The sequence below is a fragment of the Carassius carassius genome, chromosome 26, assembly GCF_963082965.1.
Source record: "Carassius carassius chromosome 26, fCarCar2.1, whole genome shotgun sequence".
Taxonomy (NCBI): Eukaryota; Metazoa; Chordata; class Actinopteri; order Cypriniformes; family Cyprinidae; genus Carassius; species Carassius carassius.
In genome coordinates, this window is record NC_081780.1 from 5,700,187 (window position 1) to 5,727,162 (window position 26,976).

Genomic DNA, 26,976 nt, shown 5'->3' on the forward strand with positions numbered 1-26,976 from the left:
TTGTCATGGAATGAAAAAATAAGAGTAATTGTGGCTTTTAATCTCAAGTCAGAATTGTGAGATATAAACTCAGAATTTTAACTTTTTTCTTCACACTTCTGAATTTACATCTCACAATTGTTTATTTCCCCCTGCCACGGATTGCACAATAAATATATATATGTATATATAATTTTTTTTATTTTATTTTTTTTTAAGTAGGCCTACAACTTTTCATATTTTTTTGTGTGAATTCTAATCTTACAATTTTGACTTTTTCCTTCAGAATTGTTAAAAAATATATAAAATATAAATTCATCTGAATTGTGAGATTAAAAAGTCACAATTAACTTTTTCTTCTCCTTTTTTGTCCTGTAGTGGAAACAAGCTTTCATATGATAACCACACATATATATAATAAATTCATCTGTGTTTAAAAGTAAGTAATGCAAAAATGAGGTAAATGTAAAAGATGTGGGCTAAAAAAAATATTAAATGGGGAAATAATAATGAATATAATATTTTTTATAACATAATTGTTTCCAACTGTCTCCCTCTTTCCAACCGTTTTTTTCCATACGCGCTCATTCTTTCTAATTTGCATCTCTCTCTCTCTCTCTTTCTCTCTTTCTCTCTTTCTCTCTCTAATTTACATTAGTCTCTGTTTCTCATCCAGTTTCTCTCTCTCTCTCTTCTGCGCATGCGCTGGTAGGCGGGTTAGTAGACTTCGACACCTTATATATGTTCACACTCGCTGATATTACGCATTCAGAGCTGATCCGCTGTCCGGGATTCGGTGCAGCACACGGGCTATGGAACGGGACGACTCTACTCTTTTTCACTCCCACGAGCAGCATGCGAGACGGGGACCGACATGACAGTGAACAGCAGAGGGACCAAAGCTGCTCCTCCGCCGATGCAGAGGCGGCTGTCGGCGCTCCCGAGGCCGGCGGTGGGAGTCCGGTACGCCGCGCTGGTGGCGGTGTGCGCGCTCTGCTACAGTAACTCTCTCTGGGGGGAGTTTGTGCATGATGATATATGGGCCATCACCAACAATCCCGATGTCAGACCGGGCTCCAGCCTCCGGAGCATCTTCACCAATGACTTTTGGGGCAAGCGGATGGCTGATAACACCAGCCACAAATCCTACCGTCCTCTCTGCATCCTCACGTTCAAGTAAGTCCATCAGCTCCTGCGAAGATATGACCCGAAGTTGCTTTTAATCACACATTTCAGTTTTCCGATATTAACTTAAGGTCTGGGAAGGTTTTACGTAGAGTTTCGAATTATCGGAACTTTTATGAGAACATTTTACATGGTTGGAGTCACGTGATCAGAGCAGTTTAATTCTCTGAAAGATGATAGCCATTCATGTCATAAAAAATGGCACAGTACCATATTTGGCACATAGGCTCAGTAAGTGATTACATGCTGTAGATATTAAAACCTTGTTATTGTTTATTTAACACTATATATCATGTGTTCGAGTTGTGCTTAACTCAAATAAGTGTTCCGGTAAATTATTTTTTAAATAATGATTGCATTAAGAAACTCCATGACGAAGCGCAAAGCATTTAAACTGAACTTGACCCACCGCCCTAAAAACGCAACGCGCACGACGCGACGCCAGTCAGACGCGTGTGAAAAATAAACCTTGTGCGTGAACGCCCATTTAAAGATATTTAAATACGTCAGCTTCGCGTTCATGTCCACTCTTTGGGATTTTCTTTGGGAATGTTAGTAAACACTTGTTGCGCAGTTTCTATAGAGAGTTACTTTTCTCTCAAAGTTCACCACGACAACGGCCATTCAAAAATAAATAAATAAATACTCGTAAACGATGAAATGAAACAGACTATCACACATGTGTAGGAGTTACAGACAGACAGTTTAAGATAAACTCGCGTTTTGACTCGCGGGGCGTTCCTCTCGCGTGTATGACGTCATAGTCCATATGGCGCGGGAATCTGACAGCTCTTCAACATCCACAGCAGAATTAACCAATATTATCATTAACACAACGACAACGGAGGAGGACTTTGTTCCTTATAGTCTGAAAGGAGGCGTTGTGTATTTATAGCAAAGCAATTAACAGCCTACTCTGCGCCTCGTATTTTATCTGCTTTATTTTTGGAGCTGCCAGACACTTCCTGCTCCCGATAAATCACTGCCTAGGTCTTTAGTGCATAGAAATCTAGCTTTTTGTAAACGTATAGGTAATAATTTTCGCACAGTCTTGTTTCAGCATTCAAAGACCTATGGGTATTTATAATACATGAGTTATATGCGATTGAAAAGTTTTTTTTTTAAGAAAGAATTGTGAGTTGTGCCAGATGCTGTGATGAATGGTTTCCAGGGTGTTGTTATGTAGGTAGTAAAGTGGTCTGAGTATTACTTGCTAGCTCGTTGTTAGGTGGTTAATAACTTTCCTAGCTCTGGAATTTCAATGCAATAGAATACTTTGCATCCAGGAACTAGAAATGTATAAAAGTTTATTTATATGTCCTTCTAGGCTATTTATATATCCTATATATAATTTTGTTACATACAAGTAATTATATTTTATTATATAATAATATATAATTGTATTAAAACATGTTTGTGTGTGTGTGTATGTATATATATATATATATATAAGAAAATAACTTATAATTATTTTGTGGCCTTGGACATGTTGGCTTGTGAAGTATAAATAGGCAGGAAAATATAATTAGAATCATTTAAAAGTTTTAAAAATATTATACATTTAAACAACACATATTTCTAGTATTTGAAAGAACCTTAATCTTTGGTGTCAGTTAAAATGTTGGCTTTGCGAGTAATTTGGAAGTAGAACTAAATGTATTTTATAAGATTGTTAATTATTTATAGATGTTATATAAAAATGTTTTATTTAAATAACATAAAATACTCTTTTTGGCTCACATTGCTACTTATTCCCACCCTGACAAAGTTAAAATACTTGGAGGAGAGATTTTGAGCGAGGTAATTTTGGCATTCTTCAGTCTTGAAGCATATCAGTTGTGCCATGCATGTCATGAGAGAGCGAACGGGTGCTGCTCATTCCCCAGTGTGTATGTATGAGTAAAGAGATAAAACGAATCCCCTTGAGATCACAGGCGTGTGTGCGAGAGAGAGCTGTGAGCTTGCAGGCAGTCACTCTTGTATCTCAGTTTGATGCTCGTGTCTTTTATCTGCTCTCTTATGTCATCTTGACACAGACTCTTGAAAAACTTCAGCTGTCTTTCTCAGACTTATAGTTTGAGCTTAGAGCTGAGCCTTTAACACGACGCTAGAGCTGCCTCCAAATTTAAAGTATTAATTCACACACAAAAAAATTCTGTCATTATTTACTCACCGTCATGTCGCTCCAAAACTAAATGCTATCATTTCCTCCCTGGAGCATGCAAGTAGATGATTTTTGAGAATAGAAGAGCAGAGAGAGAGTTAGTTTATAGTGACCATGGCTGCTAAATCTAAAAAAGGCGCATACACACACAAACAGAAAAAATCTAGAATTAGAATAACTCCTCCAGATGTTAACATTATCAGTATTCACAATTTAAGTTTAGTGTGTTCCTTTCACAGTGCTATCAATGGCTAAACCATAAAGGATGGGCAACAATCACTTGAAATGCTTACATTTGTTGACCTTTAGATCTATTTTTACATCATGCACACTGAAACTATCGAACTGTTTTATATGTATATATATATATATATATATAATATTATTATTCAGAGCAAATATATTACTAAAGACAGTGTTAAAAATAATTTTTCATTTGTGATGGGGCCATTGGAAATTTTGGCAGGCCAAAAAATGCATTTAAAATAAACTATAGACAAATGTTTTACAAAGTTAAATAAAAATATAAATAATATTATTTCTATAGAAAATATATAAGAAAATACATTGCTAAAATATAATATTAAAACAATATTAAGAATATTAAAAAAACAAAAAAAATAGGTACTGAGCCAGCAGAAAAACCCTATTATCAAGTGGTCATATGGAGCACTTTTATGATAGATTTGTGGTGCATTCTGGGAGTTGTTTGAACTTCAGAGCCCCTGTTATTTGTACTCTAGTGCTCCATGTTGTAGAATGACATGAAGGGTGAGTAAATAATGACAGAATTTCCACTTTGAGGTGAACCATACCTTTCATATAGTTTCCTCAAATCAACTGGATTCGCTTTTCTGCTCACTGAGAGCATTGCAATTATGTGATGTTAGTGGTGACCAAGAGTTTTTCATGGCTCTGTGATTGCAGAAAATGGCCTAATGATGCTGGAACCTAAAGACTGCACACTCAGTATAAACGGCTAGATTTTTATTTTCAGCTTTGATGAGGCCTGAAAACATTTTCTTGCTGTCCTGTAGAGACTGTAATACACACACTCCCGTCTCAATGTCACATTAATCAGCAGCAGTTAAACAAACACAGGCTTGTTATTGCCTGCAGATGTACAAACTGTTTCACAGTCATTATCGTTTTCCCTCCATCATTTCATGAACTGTCACCCTTCTCGCTCTCATTCCATCTTCTCTCATTCTCCGGCTTGTTCTCGACCCTGAGCGCTGAACGTCAAGCTCGGAGCTAAATATTAAGTGGCAGGTGTATTCAGTGACTCATGTAGAACCTTCATGGACAGCTTTTTATGCTTGCATAACAAAGTACACTGTCCAAGTTGGTCTGTAAGTATTATGATCTGGCATTTATCCTGACAAAGTCTTGTGCTTTTCACAATCCTAATAGGGAGACCCTCCAAAATCATCTTTTATTAGAGTAAACAAGCTAAGCATCTTCTCATGATTAAATTTTGAAGATAATTGGGTTGTAGCAAGTGCCATCAATATTAATGTAATTGGGTTTAAGGGAATAAACAAGAAAGAAAAGAAAGTAACAGCATTAGGGGTTTGAGTGTCACGAGGGAGAATCAATAAGAAGCTAGTTTTCATTGGGGTGAAATTCAATTTCAGAGTATAATTTTTTTTTATGTGAAGAAAACTTTAATAGATAGTTAATCAAAGTATATGGAATGTATAAACTAGAAAAAAGAAAACTTAAATGTAAAACAAAAAATATCTACATTTCTAGTATATATAAATATTTATTGCTAAAAAATAGGAAAACAAAATAAAAATAATAATATCCATTAAAATACAAATACTATTTTATATATAAAATTGGGGTTATGTGTTAGCGCAGTGGATAAGACGCATGCCTGTGGTGTGGGAGACCCGGGTTCGAATCCACTGTGAACCGCCAGTGTGTCCCTGAGCAAGACACTTAACCCCTAGTTGCTCCAGAGGTGTGCGACCTCTGACATATATAGCAATTGTAAGTCGCTTTGGATAAAAGCGTCAGCTAAATGAATAAATGTAAATGTGAATGTAAAAATTATAATATAGATGGATGGATAAAATGATTATATATATACCTGATGATGATATTTTAGTTTGAGGTAGTATTATGTATATATTGAATGTTTTGTGAAATGTTCATCATAATCCATGCCATGTTCTGCCTCTGGTGCTCTTGCTAAATTTTAATGCAATCTCTCCTGCAAGTCAAGGTGACCATGGAACCTCATTAATGTTGCATTGCTTTAGGCTAATTGTTCCCTTCTCTCATCTCTTTCGGTCTCTCACTCTCGGTTTTTTTAAGGTCTTCCGCATCGCAAGGTCAAGCAAAAGTGTTTACCAAACATCAGAGGTTTCTCCACAGTCAGGTCTTTTTGTTTTGCGTGCTGAGACAGCCCTAAAATCCACTTTTTACCATGAAACTGCAGCATTCCTCTAAAGTAATTTGTCTGTCCATAGTAAAAAAATAAACATGCTGCATGACTGAACACAATCATAGTCAATCAGAAACTGATGCAGAATATGCAATTATCTGGATATATATATACACACACACACACATGCAAGAGATTTTGCTGGTTAGGACATGCTCATATCTTTTTAATGTGACTCTTTCTCTCTTTTTCACTCTCGCTGCAGGTTAAACATTTTGCTGGGCGGCATGACTCCATTCTACTTCCACCTGGTGAACGTGTTTCTGCACTGCATGGTGACGGTGCTGCTCATGCTCACCTGCGAACAGTGTGTGTTTGAAGACAGCAACTTCTCTTTCCTCACCGCACTGCTTTTCTCTGTTCACCCCATTCACACCGAAGCTGTGAGTGCACAACACACTGCATTTCTACTTTTCTACTGTATTTTTACTCGTCCGTATATGTTGTTGTATATTCAATAAATAATAATAAATTATAGAAATATATGTTCAAATTAATGTTAGTTTAATATTCAGGAATTCTATGTTTAATGTTAAAGTTGAGGGTGTTTCTTTGGGCTTTATGGAGATGTGGACTGTGTTTGAGTTTTGCTTTCAGAGCTGCAGAGTGTGTTAACAGTAGTGTTTGCTGGGTTGTTTGGACTGAGTCCATGCCACCGCACTAGACTCCGATCATCAGCTCTGTGTAAACACCATACATCAACAGCTGCATCCCACCAGCATTAATGAGACTCACAATCCCACACACACACACTCGGCCGCTGGAGGAGGTGCTGTCCTCAGAGTTTTGATTGATCAAGCAGAAATATAATTAATCTCTGGATAAATAAAAGAAAGACAAAGAGGTGCTTTACTCAAATCTGTGTGTGTGTGTGTGTGGGGGGGGGGGTTATTATAATTTTATTTTTCTTTATTTATTTGTTTGCCAATTTCAGGGTAGAAATTATGGACAAAGAGGGAATAATGGGATTGAAAAATCTCACAAGCTGTATTCAAACTCCCTTTAACTGAATGGGCACCATGGCATAATGTAACCGAGTATACAGTTAACAGATTAGCTTCATTTTACATTTTCTGACAGAACATAAATCAAGTTTTCCAACACGTTTCATTATAAACGGCCTTAAGAGACTTCCTTCAAAAACATCCAAAAATCTTACTTATTCTAAACCTCTGACTGTTAGTGATGCTTCAGATCTTGCTTTTACTATTCACTATTTATCACCTTAATTAACTAACTAAGATGTTTTTCCTCCATTTTGCCTCACCCTTGAACACATGCTCCATGGTGTTTCATGAAACAAAATAGTGGTTATTTGGTGTCCGTATCATGTATCATAGTGAATGATATCCGGTGAGGTTATCAGGTTACATCAGCTGTGCATCGCTCAGCTCACAGCCGAAGGTTTGTCCCCACAGCAGGGCTGTTGGCTAGTTGTTAGTTGAGAGGAGCATCGCTTGACAGGCATCACCAGGCTCCTGATGGAGGATGAAAGTCCTTCGTTCTCTGGCATTCTGTCTCTCCCCGGAGACTGTACTGAAGCCTGCCTGCCTGTCTTTAGCTGCACTGTTTTTCTTATTCTACTCTCCCGTTCATACAGTTTCAAACATTTCTGCATATATGAGTCATATTTTCCTAATCTTAACTTTTCTTGCACACTCGTGCACCTTTAAAAAGCAAACAAAAAAAAAATTACACATGAACTTCAGCTAGTGTCCAACACCTGCTCGGCTTTCAGCTGTGCGTGTGCGATAAAGTGTGTTTGTGTAAGCTTCTCTCCACTATCTGTTCCTCTTAGGTTTTACATTTACAGTTTGAGTGGAAAAACGGTTTGTAGATTTGGTTTCGCAGCAGTCGAATGCTGTGTGTGTGTGTGTGTTTGAGGACTCTCCGTTGGCAGGGCATGCAGGGACCGACTGCAGCTGTTCTTGAGGAATTCCTGTTGAATTAGGTAATTAGCTGAAATGAGGTATAGCTGTGGGTCTTTCTGAGAAGTGCAGCGTTTCAGATCCCCGGCTTGATATACAATCACCCTGTAGATGTGTGGTGTGGTGTGTGTGTGTGTGTGTGTGTGTGTGTGTGTGTGTGTTTTTATTTGCCAGTCTTAGCATGGGGAAAGAAGTAGTCACAATTGAATCCACACACTTGAAAGCACCTCAGAAATCCTGAACATGATCTTTTAGTGTGTAGTTTGCATGTACTCTCTGCAACTGTCCGGGGTTAAATTCTCCATTATAGGAAGCAGGATAAGAGTTTATTAGTGCAGGTAATGGCCTGTTGTTTGAAATAAACAGTGGGAAATGTGTAGGAGGACAAGTGACAAATAATGTAAAAGTTTAATGGAATGAGGGATAAGTACAGGGTCATTCAAACTCTACACAACTGTGTGGGTAATAGCATAATGCATGGTCAGGTTGTGTGTGTGTGTGTGTGTGTGTGTGTGTGTGTGTGTGTGTGTGTGTTGGATTGTACATACAGTCCTTCTGGTAAGTTCCTAATTACAATCACAGACATTTGTAATAATGTGATATTGATAGTTAGCATATAAATAATTTTATTAGGATGAAAAATGTTGTTTTAATTAGCTTGTTTTATTATTCAGTTAATAATATTATATAATTATGTTTAATAAATGCAATTAATGTAATTTAATAAAACTGAACAATTAAGTACAATGTAAATATTTGATTAATTTTAGAAAAGCAAAAAAAGTCTAGAAAAATCTGTATTTTAAAATATAGATAGATAGATAGATAGATAGATAGATAGATAGATAGATAGATAGATAGATTGATTGAGATATAAACATATGCAAAATAGTAATATAAAGAAATTTTTATTTATATATATATATAATTTGTGTGTATATAATATATAATTTATACATTTCAAACATAATAATTTAATAACATACAATAAAATATGTTTTTGTAGTGTTCATTTTAGTGGTGCAGAAATCACACACTTTCTCATCAAATATATTATTAATGGATACTAAAAAATATATATATAAATGATAACTGCAATATTCTTTAGTCGTTGAATGCATTACAACATTAGGATGGCGTTCACATGCGCTTATCTCATAAATACTACATGACCCGGAGGCAGCATTTTTACATGCTTTTAGAGGGTGATTTTGTGTCTGCAACAGTGCTTTATTACAGCAACTGTGAAAGTCTGGCGCTAGATTTGCTGATAGGTCCACTGGCCCGACATTTACATCTGTATTCAGCCCATAAACACTGCAGCCTGACTGTAATACCACACAGACGCTGAGCTGTTTTAAGGGCCGCTGGGCTTTATATGTTTACATTTAAGATGATGTCTCAGAGCAGTGAAAAACACACACACACACACACACACACACACTCTGTGTCCCTCACCAGCGGTGCATGTATGGTGTGTTGCTCCGGGGTGTGACTTCTGGAAGCGTGTGTGTGTGTATAATTCCATGGAATTCTGCGTCTGGGGAATGGGCTTCAGAAACCCTCCAGATGTGGAGTGTGTCAACTGTGGGATCATTTTAGAATTTGTGCCTCTGGCAAAAACAAGCAGGAAAAAGTGCAAGAAAACCGATTGGAGAGGATAGGAGGACTTTATGGATGATGTACGTTTTTGGGGGATGGGAAGATAAAAAAGACTGAGCCGACAGCGACAGGGAAATAAATCTCTCTCTCTCTTGCCCACACGTTTTCGTTTTCTCCTTCCCGCTCTTTCTCTCCCCTCATTTGATTTCACTCTCCTCCATTTGTCTTACTAAGAAGTGATCATTAAATGTGCAGTGGCTCTCCTTCATTGCAAACACAGACACACACACACACGTATACACCTTTTCCCCACACAGTTCACACTTTCACACCACCCTTTATGCCACAATAGAAGTGAATATATTTAGAATGCCGACTGACGTCAGGAATGGGCGTCAGCACTCAAACCATTTTGGGAGAGAGGCTCAATGACTGTGACATTAAAATTTCATCAAAATGACTTCTTTTTTTTTTTGAAAGGTTATAGATTATAAATGTGTCATAATTGTGTGTTACAGGTGTCTGGGATTGTTGGGAGAGCTGATGTGTTAGCCAGCGTGTTGTTCCTCTTATCCTTTCTCTCCTATATTAGGTAACAGCAGAGTATTTTCCATTAGAGTGTGAGAAAACACATCTAACAATGGAATGCATTGATTACAAAATGTAATAATTGATTATAATTATAAAAACAAAGCTATTTATGTATTATTATTTTGATCCAAAATACAGTTGTATAATCTATGAATATGAATATGAAAATGTGTGTGTGTGTGTGTGTATATATATATATATATATATATCAGTTCTTTTACAAAATTATTGTTTTCAGCATATTGAAATTAATTGTAAATTGGACCAAAATAATCCAATTACTCTGAGTTGCGACCATGCGACCAGTTGCGAAATCTGGTCATGATTTGATTCATTTATTGATATTATTTCAATTATCATGATTTGTTTATGAATTAAAGAATTGTAGATTCAATTTTTTACTGCCGTTAGCTTTCTAAATTGGTCCTCAATCTTAGAATTTGTTGATTCTTTATTATAATCAATACTGAAAAAAATATTTTTGAGGAAACATTTTTTCAGGTTTCTTTGATGAATAAAAACTTCAAAAGAACAGTGTTTATTTGAAATAGAAATATCTTTAATGTAGCTTTTGATAAATTGAATGCATCCTTGCTGATGAGAAGCATTAATTTCTTTAAAATAAAAACAACCCCAAACTTTTGAACAGTAGAGTAAATGTGATGACTTCGTTTTTTTTTTTTTGTCTTTCAGGAGTGTGTCAGCAAGCAGAATGGCTGACGAGTTTCCCCCCACAGTGTCTGTCTTGTCACTAGCTCTCAGTCTGTTGTTGGGCACCTGTGCCATGCTGGTGAAAGAGACGGGCGTTACGGTGTTTGGTGTGTGCGTCCTATACGATTTCCTGGTGCTGTGCCGCAAACCACTCATCTTGTAAGTGTTTGTGTGTTTTCTATGCCATCATATAAGCGGACACTGATTATTGTCAGCTAGCACTGCTTTTGAAAGCTCTGTGTTTCATTGTGTTTTAATTTTTAAATCAGCATGCATGACAACATGACAGAGTTTCGATCATATTTTATCACTTTTCAAACATTTCTCAAATTGTCTTTGATTGGTCGGTCACCTCTTGATTTAGATCTGAAATAGCAGTCATTTAATTCCCTCGCTGGTGTGCATGTAAAGGGCTCAATGAAGGCCGTGTGTGATGAAATCTTAAGCGGAATGTTTATGAAGAATTCCAATGTGGCCGGAGCATCGGAGCAGCCATGTGCTTTCAATCATCAGCCCAAGGCTGAGACGGTGCTATAAGTGATACACATTCATCACATGCAGTCAGATCACATAGCACAGACAACCTTTAAATTCATTTGGAGACGGTCAAAGATCGCCAGTCCCTAGACAGACATTGACTGTTGTATGAACTGTCTGAAAATTAGCTTAGCTCATCAAAACATGCTAATGCATGCCGACAACACAGTGTCTGACCTTGGGTAGTGACCTTTCAGGGAACCGATTTAGTATGTTGTATTTGCATACATGAACATGTACACAGAGCTTTGATTTTGTGTAAAACATTTTTTGTGTAGATTTGTGTAGAACATCACGAATATTACAGTGATTTAATGTGCTCTATTTAGCCATTTCTAAAAAGCTTGCCATTAGATTACGTTCATGTTCAAAAATGCAGTGGCAGGTTCAATTAATTTAAATAAATCATAAATTCTTTCGGAAAGGAAAATCCCTTTAAGCTAATTCTGAGCAGATTCAAAGATATTGCAATATACCAATTGAATAAGTAAAAAAATGATGTATATATTATAATCATCTACAGTATTTGTTGCATGACCGCAAATGACAAAATGTTCATTACAGCATGTCTTTTTATTGCATACAGGTAGACTACTCAAATGGAAGAAAATCAGTTTTTTACTTCTTTAATCATTTAAAGAATCTTCCTGTTTGACTGGTACCAAACAAATTGTGAGCTGGCAATCTAGCCAAACATCAACGCACATATCTGCGATGGAGAATACACTAAGCAATCTTCCAATTACAGCTTAGCTCTTTTGTTTGGCTGTGGCAGTAATTGGCATTTGAAGAGAGTCAATCAGGCGAGACAAACAGCAATCTTACTCCACGACACAACCCAGACTCTCTCATTCTTTCTCTCTCTCTCCTCGTGTCAACCTCATTTGCTTCAATTACAGTTTCAGCTACTTAAAATGTGCCCTGTGTCCGGTGGGCCTTCAGTCTCTGAGAGTGGGAAAAGCTGAACAAAGGAGCTCATCAGTGAGTGGAAAATAGATAGGGACCCCTTGACTGGCCCTTGGGTTCTCATTACTGAAGGAGACACACGACTGAGACACCAGATTTATCCTTGAGTGCTGTGTGCAAACATTACACCCCTTTGCACACATTCAAACACAATCCCATACTCATTCCTCTCCCCCGAGACTAATAAGTTGCTGTCTCAGCCTTGCCATTTTTAAATGAATAGTGTAAAGAAATGCCTTTTTGATGGTTTTACGGTTTTATTTTGACATTAACAGTTCTAACAGCATTTTAACCACTTAGCAGCGACATCCAAACACCTTAAAAACCTCTCAGACTCACATGTTAGCAGTTATCTGGCCAACTGCGCCACACAGTTTGCATCCATGTATGTATATCATGTTGCAGTAATGCATTGTGTTGTGTATATTACTACAGCACTTAAATTATGTTCAGGGCCAGCGATGTTTTGCAGCTAAGTCTCTCGATGTTCACACGTGTTCTGCAGAAATCAAAAACACAAGACATGCATCTATTTCTCTGCATTAGTCACAGAGCACATAACCTCAGGGACAGCAGAGACCTCACATGACTCCAGACATCCAGTAGCAAGCTCCTTTAAACCATTACTAAGACATTTAATATGAATAATCTGATGTTTGTAGCATTTATTAGTTTACTTGCATGCATGTGCCACATTTCACAAATTTTTTATTATTGACTATAATTATTTAAATAATAATTTCCCTATATTTTATCTTTAAAAAAATGTAGTGTTCTATATTTTTGTATTATTATTATTTTTTAAATCCCTAAGTTTGCAACCCTATTAGTTCTTCATCATTCTATAGCAGTTTTTTTTTAAAAAGAAAGGTAGTCTTTTTAATTTTTCTTATTTAAAGTTTATTTAATGAAAATGATTAGATTTTAGTAACAGCATTGCGAAACCTATGTGAGTTAATTTTTTTTATTTTTAGTTTGACCTCCTTAGGTAGATTTTTTTAATGATTGAACACCTCCTTTTACTAACCATCTATTGAAAAAGTACTAAAATACTTTTAAAAAGTAGGAAAAATAGAAAAAATTTGATTTTTCATGTATATTTATTAGGCAGATTATTCGACTTCAAGGAATATTTATGAGCAAATCAGTCATTATAGTAAAAGGACGTTAACAGATGCAGCAGAAAATAACATCCGTGACACTTTTATAAAACATGAGCTGTGGTTTGCTGGTGGGAATGATAACACTCTGCAGCCTTGAAGAACAGCAAAGGAAAGATTCCTCTCTCTGTCTGCATGTCCCTCTGGGGAATGAGGGCTCTGCAGCTTTATTTGATTTTCAAAAGTGCCCATAAACCTTTGCTGCTACCTGTGACCCTGGGGAGGACATGAGATACAAACTCTCTCTCTTTTACACACACACACACACACACATAGTGTGTGATTGTGACTGATAGTTGTCGTAATGCCTGCAGACATGCTGTCTCTCCATGTACGTTTTGGTGTGTGTGTGTTTGCAGTGAAGTGTCTCCTGTGGGCTTTGTTATTATTAAATGCATAAGCCAACACTTTTTTTCTATCCTGTATCTCTACACCATTGCAATATTCATAGGAGTATCAATTACAAATTCAGCACAAACACCTGACATTAACTGAATAAATGCTCCTAATTCCATTAGCATTATTGTTTATCTGCATTTGTACTGTTTGGTATAGACTTGCTGTAACTCTGTCTTATTTCCAGTTGTATAGCACATTTAATGGCACAGCAGATGTTGACGTCTCATTTGTATATTCATGGTTGGGGGTCTAATTATGCTTGGTTACAAAAATGTACAAATTGGAGACATTTAAAATGATTTTATTCCCATAAGGTAACATGTTTCCGAGTAAAAGAGCATATTTACTGAGGAAAAAATTATAGACAGGGCTTAATTTTATTCACAGGATTTAATTCCTGTGCCAGTTTGTATTCTGTGTAGGACTCCTCCCCTTCTGACGCAAAGCCAGCACCCATTGGCTGAAACTTGATGGCCTTGGTGATGTCATCATAAAAGGAAATTTGTTTGTATTGTGAAAATGTTTATATTGTGGTGAAATCTAACTGAATCATTCGCAGTAAAATTTGCTGGGAACTTCTTCACTGTTTGAAACCTGGTGGCCTTAATGATGTCATCAGAAAAGTTGTTCCAGACGTAGAGAAAATGTTTTGATTTCTTTAAAATAACATGTGCAAATGAACTGCACACAGTAAGACTGGAAACATCTCTATTGGGTGAAACTTGGTGGCCCCGGTGATGTCATCAGAAAAGAAAACTTGTTTCAGAGTGAGAGAAATATTATTAAGACTGTGTATTTTTGAATAACATGCACTGATGAATAAATCATAATAAGAACAGGAATGTGATTTTACATTTATTAAGCCATAATTGTTTAGTATAAAACTCCTCCCTGTTTTCTATATCTTCAAATTTTTTTGTGTCAAGAACAAAAAATGCCAGAAAATGGAAATAGCAATAAAAGGCGAGGACAGAGGCGGGAGACTTGTGTTTTTTAAAATACAGTGCTGTCTTTGAGCCTGGTTACTGATCCCTGGAGTACAATACACTCTGAAAAGCACTGATGCTCACACGCGCACGCACACACACACACACACACACACACACACAAACAGTCATTAAGCCCAGCTCTCTGCAGCTCTTTACTGAATCAATCAGCAAAAGTGCGATGTACACCCTGAGCTCCACTCCTCCCCCACCTCCTTATCGCGCCTCTTCTTTTCTTTCATTCATCTCACCCACATTTCCAGTCACAGCTGTCATGGTGTCATGTCACGCTGAATTAAAATTCACTGTACATCCAAGCACTCAAAGAAGGATGATGCCGTTCCAGTTTACAATGGCATTTCAAAAACTTTTAATAAGGACTGTGAGAGTGTTTATGTGTGTGTGTGTGTGTGTGTGTGTCTTTTCACTTGTTTTCTTGCAGCTCTGTATTCCAAAATGGAGATTTAATTAATTGAAAACAGCAGTAAACAGATTAATATACCTGTGAACTAATTCGGTGATGGTTTGATTAAGTCAGTAATTAATGAAAATGGGTTCAGCAGACTGAGTTATGGAGCCGTTAAACAACTGTCACATCTGGTTATGCTTTCATTCCAGACACCTGTCGCGCTCCAGGTTGAAGGAGCTCGTCAGAATTTCCAGCCCATTCTTCAAACGAGCTTGTGTCATCTCGCTACATGTAAGTAGCTACGTGTTTACTGCCAAATGTAGCAATGCTTCTTTTCATTATTATTTTCATTAACAATCATTTATTTCATTTAAATCAGCACTGGCATTTCTATCACGTTTGTGCAAACCCCATGACCTCAAGTGCTCATTTGTTCAAGTTGTTTTTGTCCAGGTTACAGTCATCATGTTTTTCCGCTTATGGCTAATGGGTGGATCCATGCCACTGTTCTCAGAGCAAGACAATCCAGCATCTTTCTCTCCATATCTGCTCACCAGGTTGGTCCAACTGTCATCCCTCACACATCTTCATCTTAAAACAGTTAACAGATAAATATATTCTAATCAAGTTAAGACTGTATGCACTACAACTGTAGAACTGTTGTTTTACTCGTATTACTAGCGGATTTTTATGTGTGCATGACTTGGTCTTCTATAATTGCCAAAGGACTATTAATATTTTATGTGGATGAATAACAATTCTTAACAATGTTATGACATGTTTGGGATTAGATTTTACTTAAGTCAGGAAGAAACTTTCCAAAACACGATAGCAACACCCTGGAAACCACCAGAACATCTTCATCCTTCACATTCATTGTAAAAAATAAAAAATAAAACGTTTTAGAACTGCTTTTAACCTTCATATTGTGTTCTAGTTGTTTTGACCAGGAGAGGATATTCTTTCTCCTAAAAATACTAATTAATGTAATCACATTGAACTAAAACATAATGACTTAAAAGCCTACACAAAATTGGGTAACACTTTGTTATAGGGACCATTATATTAGCATATTGTCTGGTTATTAGTCCCTAAACTTAACAACTACTTTAATACCTATTAATAAGCAGCCAATTAGGGAGTTTACTGAGGCAAACGTTTTACATTTCTATCACATTTGTGAAAGAAAAAACAAAAGCTTTGAGGCAAAAAATGGCAAAATTTCTCGTTTTGCTATATTATTGTCAAATATTTGTTACTTCTTTTCTTCAACTTGTTTTATTTCAAGTTTTTGATGTCTTTTTGGAACTGATTGATCATAGGATTCATTGATCTGAGCTTACTCACCTCAGTTTTGAGTGAAAAAAGCATTATATGTGGATAATTTTGTCAATATTCATTTAAAAACTGAGATGCATGAGCTTAGATCAATGAGGCCTACGAATACAAAACCAACTGAATTGAATCCAATATTTGGTGATACTATAGCATGATGAGAGATTTATAAGTCTGGCCATTTTTTACAGGGAACACCAAATTAGTTCGCACAGCACAAGGCTTAAACTTATTATATATTTATTCCTTTAAATAAATTAAATGCTATATTCTTTGCTGTCAATTTAGGTTTTTTACATACTGCTACCTGCTCGCCTTCAATGCCTGGCTTCTACTGGCTCCCATAGTGCTTTGCTACGACTGGCAGGTAAATGGCATCAACATAAACACACAGCAGTTGCAACATTTCATGGAATGTTGAATGATTGCTTGAGTTGTGATTGACAGGTGGGCAGCATTCCGTTAGTGGAGTCTCTGTGGGACGGACGGAATATTGCTTCCCTGGCTTTGGCTGTGGTCATGCTGGCACTGATCCTGAACTGTGTTACATGCCTACAGGTTTGCGCACACACATGCATTTCCACACGTCAACACAACCGCAGGAACCGCGTCTCCACAGATTCGTTCTGTCATCATTTATGAGATAAACACACACATGTAGCTTTTCTCGTTTCGATAGACATAAAAGCCTTCGCTCGAGCTGTCTCACACCCCGCTGTTCTGTATCGGTCTTCACTCCTAACGCAATTCTTCACGACTCATCGCCATGGCAACCCGATTTTGTAAATGAGTGCAAGCGCTCACATGAAGCAGATGTTTGCCGTGAGCTACTGCACACATTGTGCATGAAGTGAGATGCTTTTTTTTATCAGTTCTTCAGGCAATTATTTCTGCTCATCATCTTTTTGAATTCTTCATATATCATTTTCATATGGCATATGAATGTGATTTTAGCATCAAAGACACTGGAAAAAATAGTCCTGCACACCATTTCAGTCAAAGAGTATCTTCAGGCATTTTAAAACTTTGCCATTGCAGTCAAAGACCTTCGTTAAGCACTTTAAAACTTTTTAATATGCATAAATAATGTGTGTTTATTTGTTCATTAGTCTCAAATACACCAGTATTTTTCATTTGTTATGTGATGGCAGTAAGAGGGCCACTGAATGGAGTTTGGCCCAGTGACATTTTGGGACAGGCTGCGGATGACCTTTGTTTGTGCTGCCATGACAACAGATGGCAACTGGCAAAAAGGATAATACCAAAGCTATCACAATTCTCATGACCCAGCTTTAGCCCTCTAATATTTCCCAGAAAAACATAAGCTTTTAGGCTCTGTGTATATGAGTGATGTCTGGTTTTGTGTCTGTCTCTGTCTGTGTTTGCACTGCTTTCAATTTCTGCTTGCAATGATGGACACACAGAAATCATACAAATACATAGATAAATATTTAATATTTAATCATTTTCTTTTTCTCTCTCGCTCTCTCTTAAATCCAAATTAGAAATGTTGTTACTGAAGTAAATAAAGTTAAAGTACTAAAATTACTAAAAATATACAGTAGATAAATGTAAATTAAGCTAAAGTGAAATATAAAAAACGAATAGAATGAACCAAACAAATAAAAATGACAAAAGTACAAAACAAAGTGATGACAACTGAAATGAAAACTAAATATATTTAAAACTATATTTTCATTTAAGTTTTTGTTATGTATGTGTGTGTGTGCCTTTTTATGCAATTTACTAATCTGGTTGCGATCATCTGAGGTGATATAAAACTGGCGGCTAGTAGTCAGTGTTATCTTACACTTTTGAACCTAAACAGCAACCTATTTGACACCAAAACTTGAAGTTAAAAAGTATAGCTTCCCCTGTCACTGAAATATTCCCATAGCCACATGACCACGCTTGGCCATGCCTTTATCATGTGCGTCTTTTGGCAGGGATTCCCCGATCAGCCGTGTGGAGCTGTGTGCCAATTATTCACCCTAATGACTTTCCAATCTGTCTCCACAGCAATATTTACTAGGTTAATTATCTCATGCAAAAGATACTAAAACACACGAAGGCCTGAGAGCAAGTCGATAGTAATGATCTGTGGCCGTGAATGTTATCAGCACATTTCTATACAAGCTTTTGCTTATTTCTTGACACAGTCATTGCATGTCTGCTCATTTGTTGCTGAAGCTGAAGTTAATTAATGTTTCTGATGGACTGGAAGACAGAAATCAATATTAAAACATTCATATCCTGTCTGTGGATATGAGAGTTAACCTCCTGACAGTGGCTTCGGTTTTATTGTTTATTATCAGCATATCGGCCTATTGAAAGTAAAGCGAGCATATTACAGTTATGATTTCATCCCCCCAACCTCTCTTGTTCTACCTTACATTTCATATCCAATTCATATCTCTGTATCGACCCTTTATTCCTCTGCTGTCATATTTAATTAACTTATACATCAGTAGAAACAACTCTAGCTCATATTTCAAGGATACACACTCAAATAACAGTAATAAAATTATGGGAGCTCAATTGCAGTGAAAAGACCACCTTAGTAGTGGAAATATTGCCTAGACCGTAAACAACGGGTCAGTCATGTATGAAGTATGTTTTGTGTGTGTGTGTGTGTGTGTGTGTGTGTGTTTGTGTGTGTGTGTGTGTGTGTGTGTTCTATACGTTTGTGTTTTTCATTTCTATACATTTCACCCAGAATACCATAGCAACCCAGAAAAACATAAAAAATATTGCAAACTCATAGTAACATCCTAACAACCTCATAGCAACACAGTTAAAACAAACACTCAGAATACCATAGAAAACACATGCAAATACAAAAAACACCAACAAATTAAGAAAACATCTTCATCATTTTGGGAGAACGTGGTGCAAATACTCACAACAACCATATACAGAAAACGCACTGCAAATACACCAACCATATACAGAAACTTGCTGCAGATACTCAAAACAACCAATTATAGAAATGTGCTGCAAATATTCACTACAACCAAATACAGAAACACTGCAAATACTCACAACAATTTACACAAACACACTATAGATACTCACAACAACCAAATACAGAAACACACTGCAAATACTCACAACAATTTACACAAACACACTATAGATACTCACAACAACCAAATACAGAAACACACTGCAAATACTCACAACAATTTACACAGACACACTATAGATACTCACAACAAGCAAATACAGAAACACACTGCAAATACTAACAACAATTTACACAGACACACTATAGATACTCACAACAACCAAATACAGAAACACACTGCAAATACTCACAACAATTTACACAGACACACTATAGATACTCACAACAAGCAAATACAGAAACACACTGCAAATACTAACAACAATTTACACAGACACACTATAGATACTCACAACAACCAAATACAGAAACACACTGCAAAATACTCACAACAATTTACACAGACACACTATAGATACTCACAACAAGCAAATACAGAAACACACTGCAAATACTAACAACAATTTACACAAACACGCTCTAGATACTCACAACAACCAAATACAGAAACACACTGCAAATACTCACAACAATTTACACAAACATGTTCTAGATACTCACAACAACCAAATACAGAAACACACTGCAAATATTCACAACCCAATACAGAAACACTGCAAATACTCACAACAATTTACACAAACACGCTCTAGATACTCACAACAACCAAATATAAAAACACACAGCAAATACTCACAACAGTTTACACAAACACGCTCTAGATACTCACAACCAAATACAGAAACACACAGCAAATACTCACAACAACCAAATACAGAAATGCACTGCAAATACTCTAAACTATTTACACAAACACGCTCTAGATACATCAACCAAATACAGAAACGCACTGCAAATACTCAGAACGGTTTACACAAACACGCTCTAGATACGCACAACAACCAAATACAGAAACGCACTGCAAATACTAACAACAATTTACACAAACATGCTCTAGATACAACAACCAAATACAGAAACGCACTGCAAATACTCAGAACAGTTTACACAAACACGCTCTAGATACAACAATTAAATACAGAAACACACTGCAGATACACACAACAAGCAAATACAGAAATGTTCTGCAAATTAGCGCTACACGATTAATCACATGTGATTGTCATGCGCATCTCGTCAGAAAACAACTTTGGATGAAAGCATAATGACTAAATGTAAATACTCACAATGCAACCAAATACAGAAACGTGTTGAAAATACTCACAACAACAAATTACAGAAACATGCTGCAGATACTCACAATGCAACCAAATGTAGAAATGTGCCGCAAGTTCTCATAATGCAAATGCACTACAAATCCTCACAACAACCAAATACATAAACAGGCTGCAAATAGCACAGACCACAACGGAAGTGTTTCAAGGGGACCCCAACAAGTTACGACTCTGGCTGGGATATGCTTATTCAATAAATACACCATAAACTCTGAAGAGTTATGTAAGATGGCTAACCTGCTTTCACAACTTGTTGGGGTCCCCTTGAAACATTTCCTTTGTGAGTATTTGCAGCAAATTTATGAAGATGTTTTTTTAATTTGCTGGTGCTTATTGTATTTGCATGTGTTTTGTTTAGTTTTACCAGGTTGATCTTTCTTGGCCACCATAAACACTCAGAGTATCATAACAATGCTCTAGCAACAAAATAACAGTGTGGCTGCAGATTTTGCATGGGCTAGCTTCACTGACATTGTCTGCAGGAAATGTAGAAAACTTTAGGTTTCTCAGCAAACAGACTCTGGTTTCTCTCTCAATCTGTCTCACTTTGCTTCGTCTCTCTCTTTGTGTAGAAGATGAAAGGAAAGGAGGTGTTGGTGGGCCTTCTGTTCCTGGTCTTTCCCTTCATCCCAGCCAGTAATCTGTTCTTCCGCGTGGGATTTGTGGTGGCGGAAAGAGTTCTCTACATGCCCAGGTTTGTGTGCGTGTGTGTGTGTGCGGATGTGCCTGTAAAAATATTGCGACGGGCTGAGAAAATGTCCTTTGAAAACATTCCTTGCTCTTCATTTGACTTTTTTTTTTATAAAGCATTTCAAATTTAACTTCCATTTTTCTCTCCCTTGTTTCCTTCATCCCACTGTGGGGATCACACACCACTGATAACAGTACATAATCTGTCTTGAGCCCTGCTTCCCATAATGCACCACTGATCTGTTATGTGTGTGTGTGTGTGTGTGTGTGTGTGTGTGTGTGTGTGTGTGTGTGTGTGTGTGTGTGTGTGTGTGTGTGTGTGTGTGTGTGTGTGTTATCTAAACTGTCGAGATTAAACAGAAATTTGAACGAGGCAAGGAATTTAATAGAGGTTGTTCAGAAATGATCTTATTAGCTCAGAGTAGCGGTGACCTGACAAACGGCTACATACACACACATAAATACAAGTACACACAGCATTACATCCCTGAGTACACTTAGTTATGAGTAATGAGCGGTTTGTGCTCAGTGAATTTAATGGCCTGTGTTAGGATCAGATGGGCACTTATCTTGATGTTTAGGCAGTACTTTTCTATGCATGCTGGGTAAATATTAGTAGCACCGTCTTTGTTAGTGCTAACAGCAATTTGTAGTCAGACACGTGAGGGCGGCTCAGAGGCCAAACCTTTTATACACACATGCAGCCACACACACATTAGTGAATAGCTATGAGAGAAATGTGAGTCACTTTCAGACTCTGATTCACTTTAATTGTGTCTGTGCAGTAAAAATATAAAGGGAACATCACAGCTACTATTGCTCATACTTAGTCTCATATCAAATTTTTATAATTAACCTCAAACTGAACTTTTTTTGCATAAAGAAATTAAGATCATTAAGGACTTTTGTCATTGTGACTTTAAGAGAAATAAAGGAATAGTTCACCCAAAAATGATATTTTTATCAGAACATGTGGAGAAATTTAGTATTACATCATTTACTCACCAAATAGATCCTCAGAAGTGAATGGGTGCCGTCAGAATGAGAGTCCAAACTGCTGATAAACACCCACAAGTAATCCACACAACTCCAGTCCATCAATTAACATCTCAGAAGGAAGAATCTGAACCATATCTAGAGACCAAAATATCATAGAACATTGCAATTCTGAATATTTTAGCAACCAACAATAATGCTTTACCATTGTGGATGCAAGTTTTAAACAGGCAACTACATTCACAGTTTCTTCAGTAAAACTCTTGTTCAAGTGATGTCTTCACAACAGAATTACTCGACAAATTCATTTGAACTGTGAATGTACCACATGTTTCAAGAGTGTGTGTGTGGGAAGCAGTGAAATTGTGTGTGAAGCCGGAGGAGTCCTCATATGTTCTGTTTTTGAGGAGTGGGTGTCGCTTTCTGTGAGGCAAAGCAAAGAAAATGAGATTGGAAGGATATTCAATCCAAATTAAGCCCCAGAAACACTGAATAAGTAACAACCAAAAACATGAAATAGATATTTCCAGGGAATATGCTATTTGATATAACAATTTTTTTCCCTTTAACAGACTTTTTCAACACTAGTAAGTAATATTCTCTGTGTGGAGGATTCATGTAATTGTGTTTGACTTGAGCTGTTTTTGACCGTGTCAACAGTGACACCAGTGTCTGAAAATAAACCGTGTGAGATGTGGAATAGGATCGGCCCCTTTCCTGTGGCTAGAGGATTGAAGGGCGTTTTGTCCTTCTCATGATTACCTTCAAATATGCACTCAAGTCAACAAATATAATTCAGAGATGTGTCCGATTTTATGTCTGTGTTTGCAAAACTTAGTTTGCAGTTGTTCCAAAACTGCTCTAACTGGTCCATCTATGCAGTGTTGCTCACATTACAAAGGATTTGGCCATAACAACACTCTCTTTGTGTCTGTCCAGTATGGGTTACTGTGTTCTGGTGGTGCATGGGCTGAACAGATTGTATTCAGTGGTCAGTCGGTGGGGAGCAGCCGCACTAACTGTGTCCATGCTGGTTGTCCTCCTCCTCTTCTCCTGGAAGACCGTCCAACAGAATGAGATCTGGCTCTCCAGAGAAGCCCTGTTCAGGTGTGTGTGGATGTGTGAATGTTCATATTCACTTTCTGCTGTAAGATCCAGAATAAACCAGTTTAAGATGAAGGCTGGGTTTTGTAACATGGCAGCTAGTTTCTAGCTGGTCAGTGTTGATTTTAGGTGGTTGACTAACTGGATTATCAATTGAAAATGGCCTGGCTGAGCTATTGGACTATCTTGATCTATCTTAGTTGGTTAATGAGCAGCTTGAAACCATCTCATTTATTCCTGCAGTTATTTTAGGATGGTTTTATTAGATGGTTTAAAATATTTTTTTCTTGTATATTTGACTATTGACAGTGTGATTTTAGTATAATTTGAGATACTAATATTATTTTATTAAATAATAATTAAATATTTTTATTACACAAAACTTTAACCTTAATTAAGAATTAAAATCGATTATGTGTATTTTCATTTTTTTTATATATATTTTTGTTTTAGTTATATAACACATCAAGGCAAACTAAATGAAAATTGCCTCATTAACTAACTGAAATGAAAAAAAGTTAAATATATATATATAAATATATATATACATAAATATACATAACCACACCCTGGTTGTGGTTATTATAGTTATTTTTGTTAGTTTTTAATGAAAAATGTTTTGCATGTATTTTATATATTTATTTAAGTTAAGGTTTTGTAGTTTTGTTGTGGTTTGTCATTTGTATTGTTTATATATATATATATATATATATATATATATATATATATATATATATAATATGTCAGTATAATTTGTATTATTTTTTTTATTTTCTTTTTTAATTTTAAGTAGTACATAAGTTAAGTTAAATTTAATGGCAATGAGAGATGCTGCAAACAAAAGGTTTTTATGTAGTTTTAGCAACTATGATAACCCTGGTTATTTTTTTATAAAAAAATTTTTTGTCATTTTGCATGAAGCATTGCATTCTTTAGAATTTTAACCTTTCAGACTTTTTCTTTCTCTGTGCCATCTGGGTCCTGATCTGTTTTCTTCTTTCTCCGTCAGGTCTGGCATTCAAACTTTACCTCACAACGCTAAAGTTCATTACAACTATGCCAACTTCCTGAAGGACAGGGGACGAAACCAAGAAGCAATTTACCATTATAAAACAGCCCTCAGGTAAGTGTGTGTATGTGTGCATGAGAACAGTTTGACACTGAATGGTTCTGTCTGCTGATGGAAGCATTTCCAATTGCCAAAATACACCTTAATGCCCCAGTGTCCTTCATACTTTTGGTTAAGAATCAGTGCTTTCGTTTGATTATGTAAATCCGTAAATTGCCTCTGTGTTTTTATATAGACTGTACCCTCGACATGCCAGTGCTCTGAATAATCTGGGCACCCTGACTCACCAGGCAGAGGAGGCTGAAGTTTATTACAGGAGAGCACTGGATATTAACCCTCAGCACAACAGAGCTCTCTTCAACCTGGGAAACCTTCTGAAGTAAATACACAAATTCCTTACCTTCTGAAGCAACAAATTGCTAACCTTCTGAAGTAAATACTACTATGGAAGCATGTTTCTGCCACTGAATAAAAAGATAATTATGACTTTTTATCTCAAAATTATGACTTTTTTTTTCTCAGCAAATTATATGTGTGGGATATAAACTCACAATTCTGACAAAAGAAGTCAGAATTGTAGAATGTAAACTCGCAGTTGCGAATTATAAAGTCCAATTCTGAGGAAAAAATGCCATTTTCTAGCAATTGCAAGTTTATGTCTCACAATTCTGACTTTATAACTGGCTTTATTTATTGGTATAAAGTCAGAACTGTGTGAAGTAAATACATAAATTGGTTGCCTTCTGAAGTAAATACACAAAACGCTATTGTGATATTACTTGCGTCTGAAATCTGAGAATGCTGCTTTTGTGTGTCATATGCCAAGGTTGGAACGCACCCAGGTACAACCGAATGCTGGAAAGGATAAAAATAGTGTTTGATGTTGTGGTTCACAGAAGTCATTTCATGTTCTTTGTGCTGCTGCCTTCAGTTTCGGACACAGCCACTATGTCTGTGTTTATGAGGAAGAGGATGATGGTGATATTGTTTTATTTCAGGTCTCAGGGGAAGGAGGAAGAGGCGGAGAGGATGTTAAAGGAATCGATTCGGTTCGGTCCCCATTTTGCTGATGCGTACTCCAGCCTGGCCTCTCTGTATGCTGACCAGGTCTTGCTCTCTGCCCGTTTTAGTAAATGATACACACACAAAGTGATCTTTTTGGTCTGTGTTTTTTTTTTGTAATGCCTAATGAAGGCCATATTTTCTAAACTTATTTTTGTCCCTCATTTTTGTGTAGGGACATTCAAAAGAAGCAAATGAAATTTATAGCAAGGGTATTGAGAACTGCCCTGACAGTTCTGACCTCCACAACAACTACGGCGTGTTCCTGGTGGACACAGGTAAGACACTTCTAGGACTCTTTAAACTAGATCAACTCTGCCGTGATGTTAGTTTGTCGGGCTGTTGTGGAGACCTGAGGACCCTATACATGTGTTATGTTACATGCTTCATGTCAACCACATATTATACACAACCTACATACCTGCCTCCGTTTTAGGTCATGGGGATCGTGCAGCCTTTCATTACCAGGAAGCGGTGCGTCTCAAGCCATCTCACTTTGTTGCCATGGTGAACCTGGGTCGTCTTCTTCGCTCATCCAATGATAATAAAGAGGCGGAGCTATGGTACAAAAGGTAAGATGAGATCAAATGAAAGCGAATAGTCTAAACAGTGTATCCAGCTTGCACAGCTAAATCACAGGTGTTTGTGTGTGTGTGTCTCTCAGGGCACTGCAAGTGGTTCGTAAAGTGGAAATCCTGACCCCTCTTGGGGCTTTATACTACAACACCGGTAGATACGAGGAAGCACTTGAGGTTTACAGAGAGGCGGCCACACTTCAGCCTGACAGCACTGACATCTGGCTCGCCCTGGTGAGATTAGTCACTTTTTAGCCTAAAAAAATATCCCACCATTTCCTTTCTCTGTTATTAATTTAATTATTTTCAATCCAACCAGTTATGTTTAGGTTTGATGTTGTTGTAAAGGGATAATTCACTCAACAAAAAAAAAATAGTAAATTTGCTGTTAATTTACTCACCCTCGGGCAATCCAAGATATAGGTGACTCTTTTTTTGTGTGTGTGTGTAAGTTGAACAGCTTTTTAGCTGAAACTGTGGTCCTTGGTGATTCAGAAAATGCAAGTCAGCAGCTGCCTGTTTTTAAGAATTAAAAAAAGCATATCAAGGCACACAAGATTAATACCCAAGGCTCTTGACGATATATTGAGGTCTCATGAAGCGTTACAATCAGTCTGTGCAAGAAACTGAACATTATTTAGAACATCATTCAGGGTGAACTGATGAAGGCTAGTTTATTTGCTTCATATGCTTTAGACAAGCAAAACATCCACCTTTCACATCATTATTGGGGCTTTAATAACTCAATTATGTAGACATTGTCATTGTATG

General features: G+C 36.8%; 1 protein-coding gene across 1 annotated transcript in view; it reads left to right on the plus strand.

Annotated features, from left to right (window-relative positions):
* The first annotated feature begins 727 nt into the window (after positions 1 to 727).
* LOC132105606 (protein O-mannosyl-transferase TMTC1-like) overlaps positions 728 to 26,976 on the plus strand; it is a 31,898-nt gene continuing 5,649 nt past the window's right edge. Inside the window, exons 1-16 of the mRNA XM_059510849.1 lie at positions 728 to 1,155; positions 5,989 to 6,166; positions 9,832 to 9,905; positions 10,598 to 10,774; positions 15,282 to 15,363; positions 15,526 to 15,629; positions 16,696 to 16,774; positions 16,855 to 16,965; positions 21,282 to 21,403; positions 23,335 to 23,502; positions 24,509 to 24,622; positions 24,804 to 24,947; positions 25,567 to 25,675; positions 25,806 to 25,908; positions 26,067 to 26,202; positions 26,295 to 26,439. Of these exons, the coding sequence (XP_059366832.1) occupies positions 854 to 1,155; positions 5,989 to 6,166; positions 9,832 to 9,905; positions 10,598 to 10,774; positions 15,282 to 15,363; positions 15,526 to 15,629; positions 16,696 to 16,774; positions 16,855 to 16,965; positions 21,282 to 21,403; positions 23,335 to 23,502; positions 24,509 to 24,622; positions 24,804 to 24,947; positions 25,567 to 25,675; positions 25,806 to 25,908; positions 26,067 to 26,202; positions 26,295 to 26,439 (2,148 nt within the window). The 5' untranslated portion in view covers positions 728 to 853. The remainder of the gene's footprint in view (positions 1,156 to 5,988; positions 6,167 to 9,831; positions 9,906 to 10,597; positions 10,775 to 15,281; positions 15,364 to 15,525; positions 15,630 to 16,695; positions 16,775 to 16,854; positions 16,966 to 21,281; positions 21,404 to 23,334; positions 23,503 to 24,508; positions 24,623 to 24,803; positions 24,948 to 25,566; positions 25,676 to 25,805; positions 25,909 to 26,066; positions 26,203 to 26,294; positions 26,440 to 26,976) is intronic.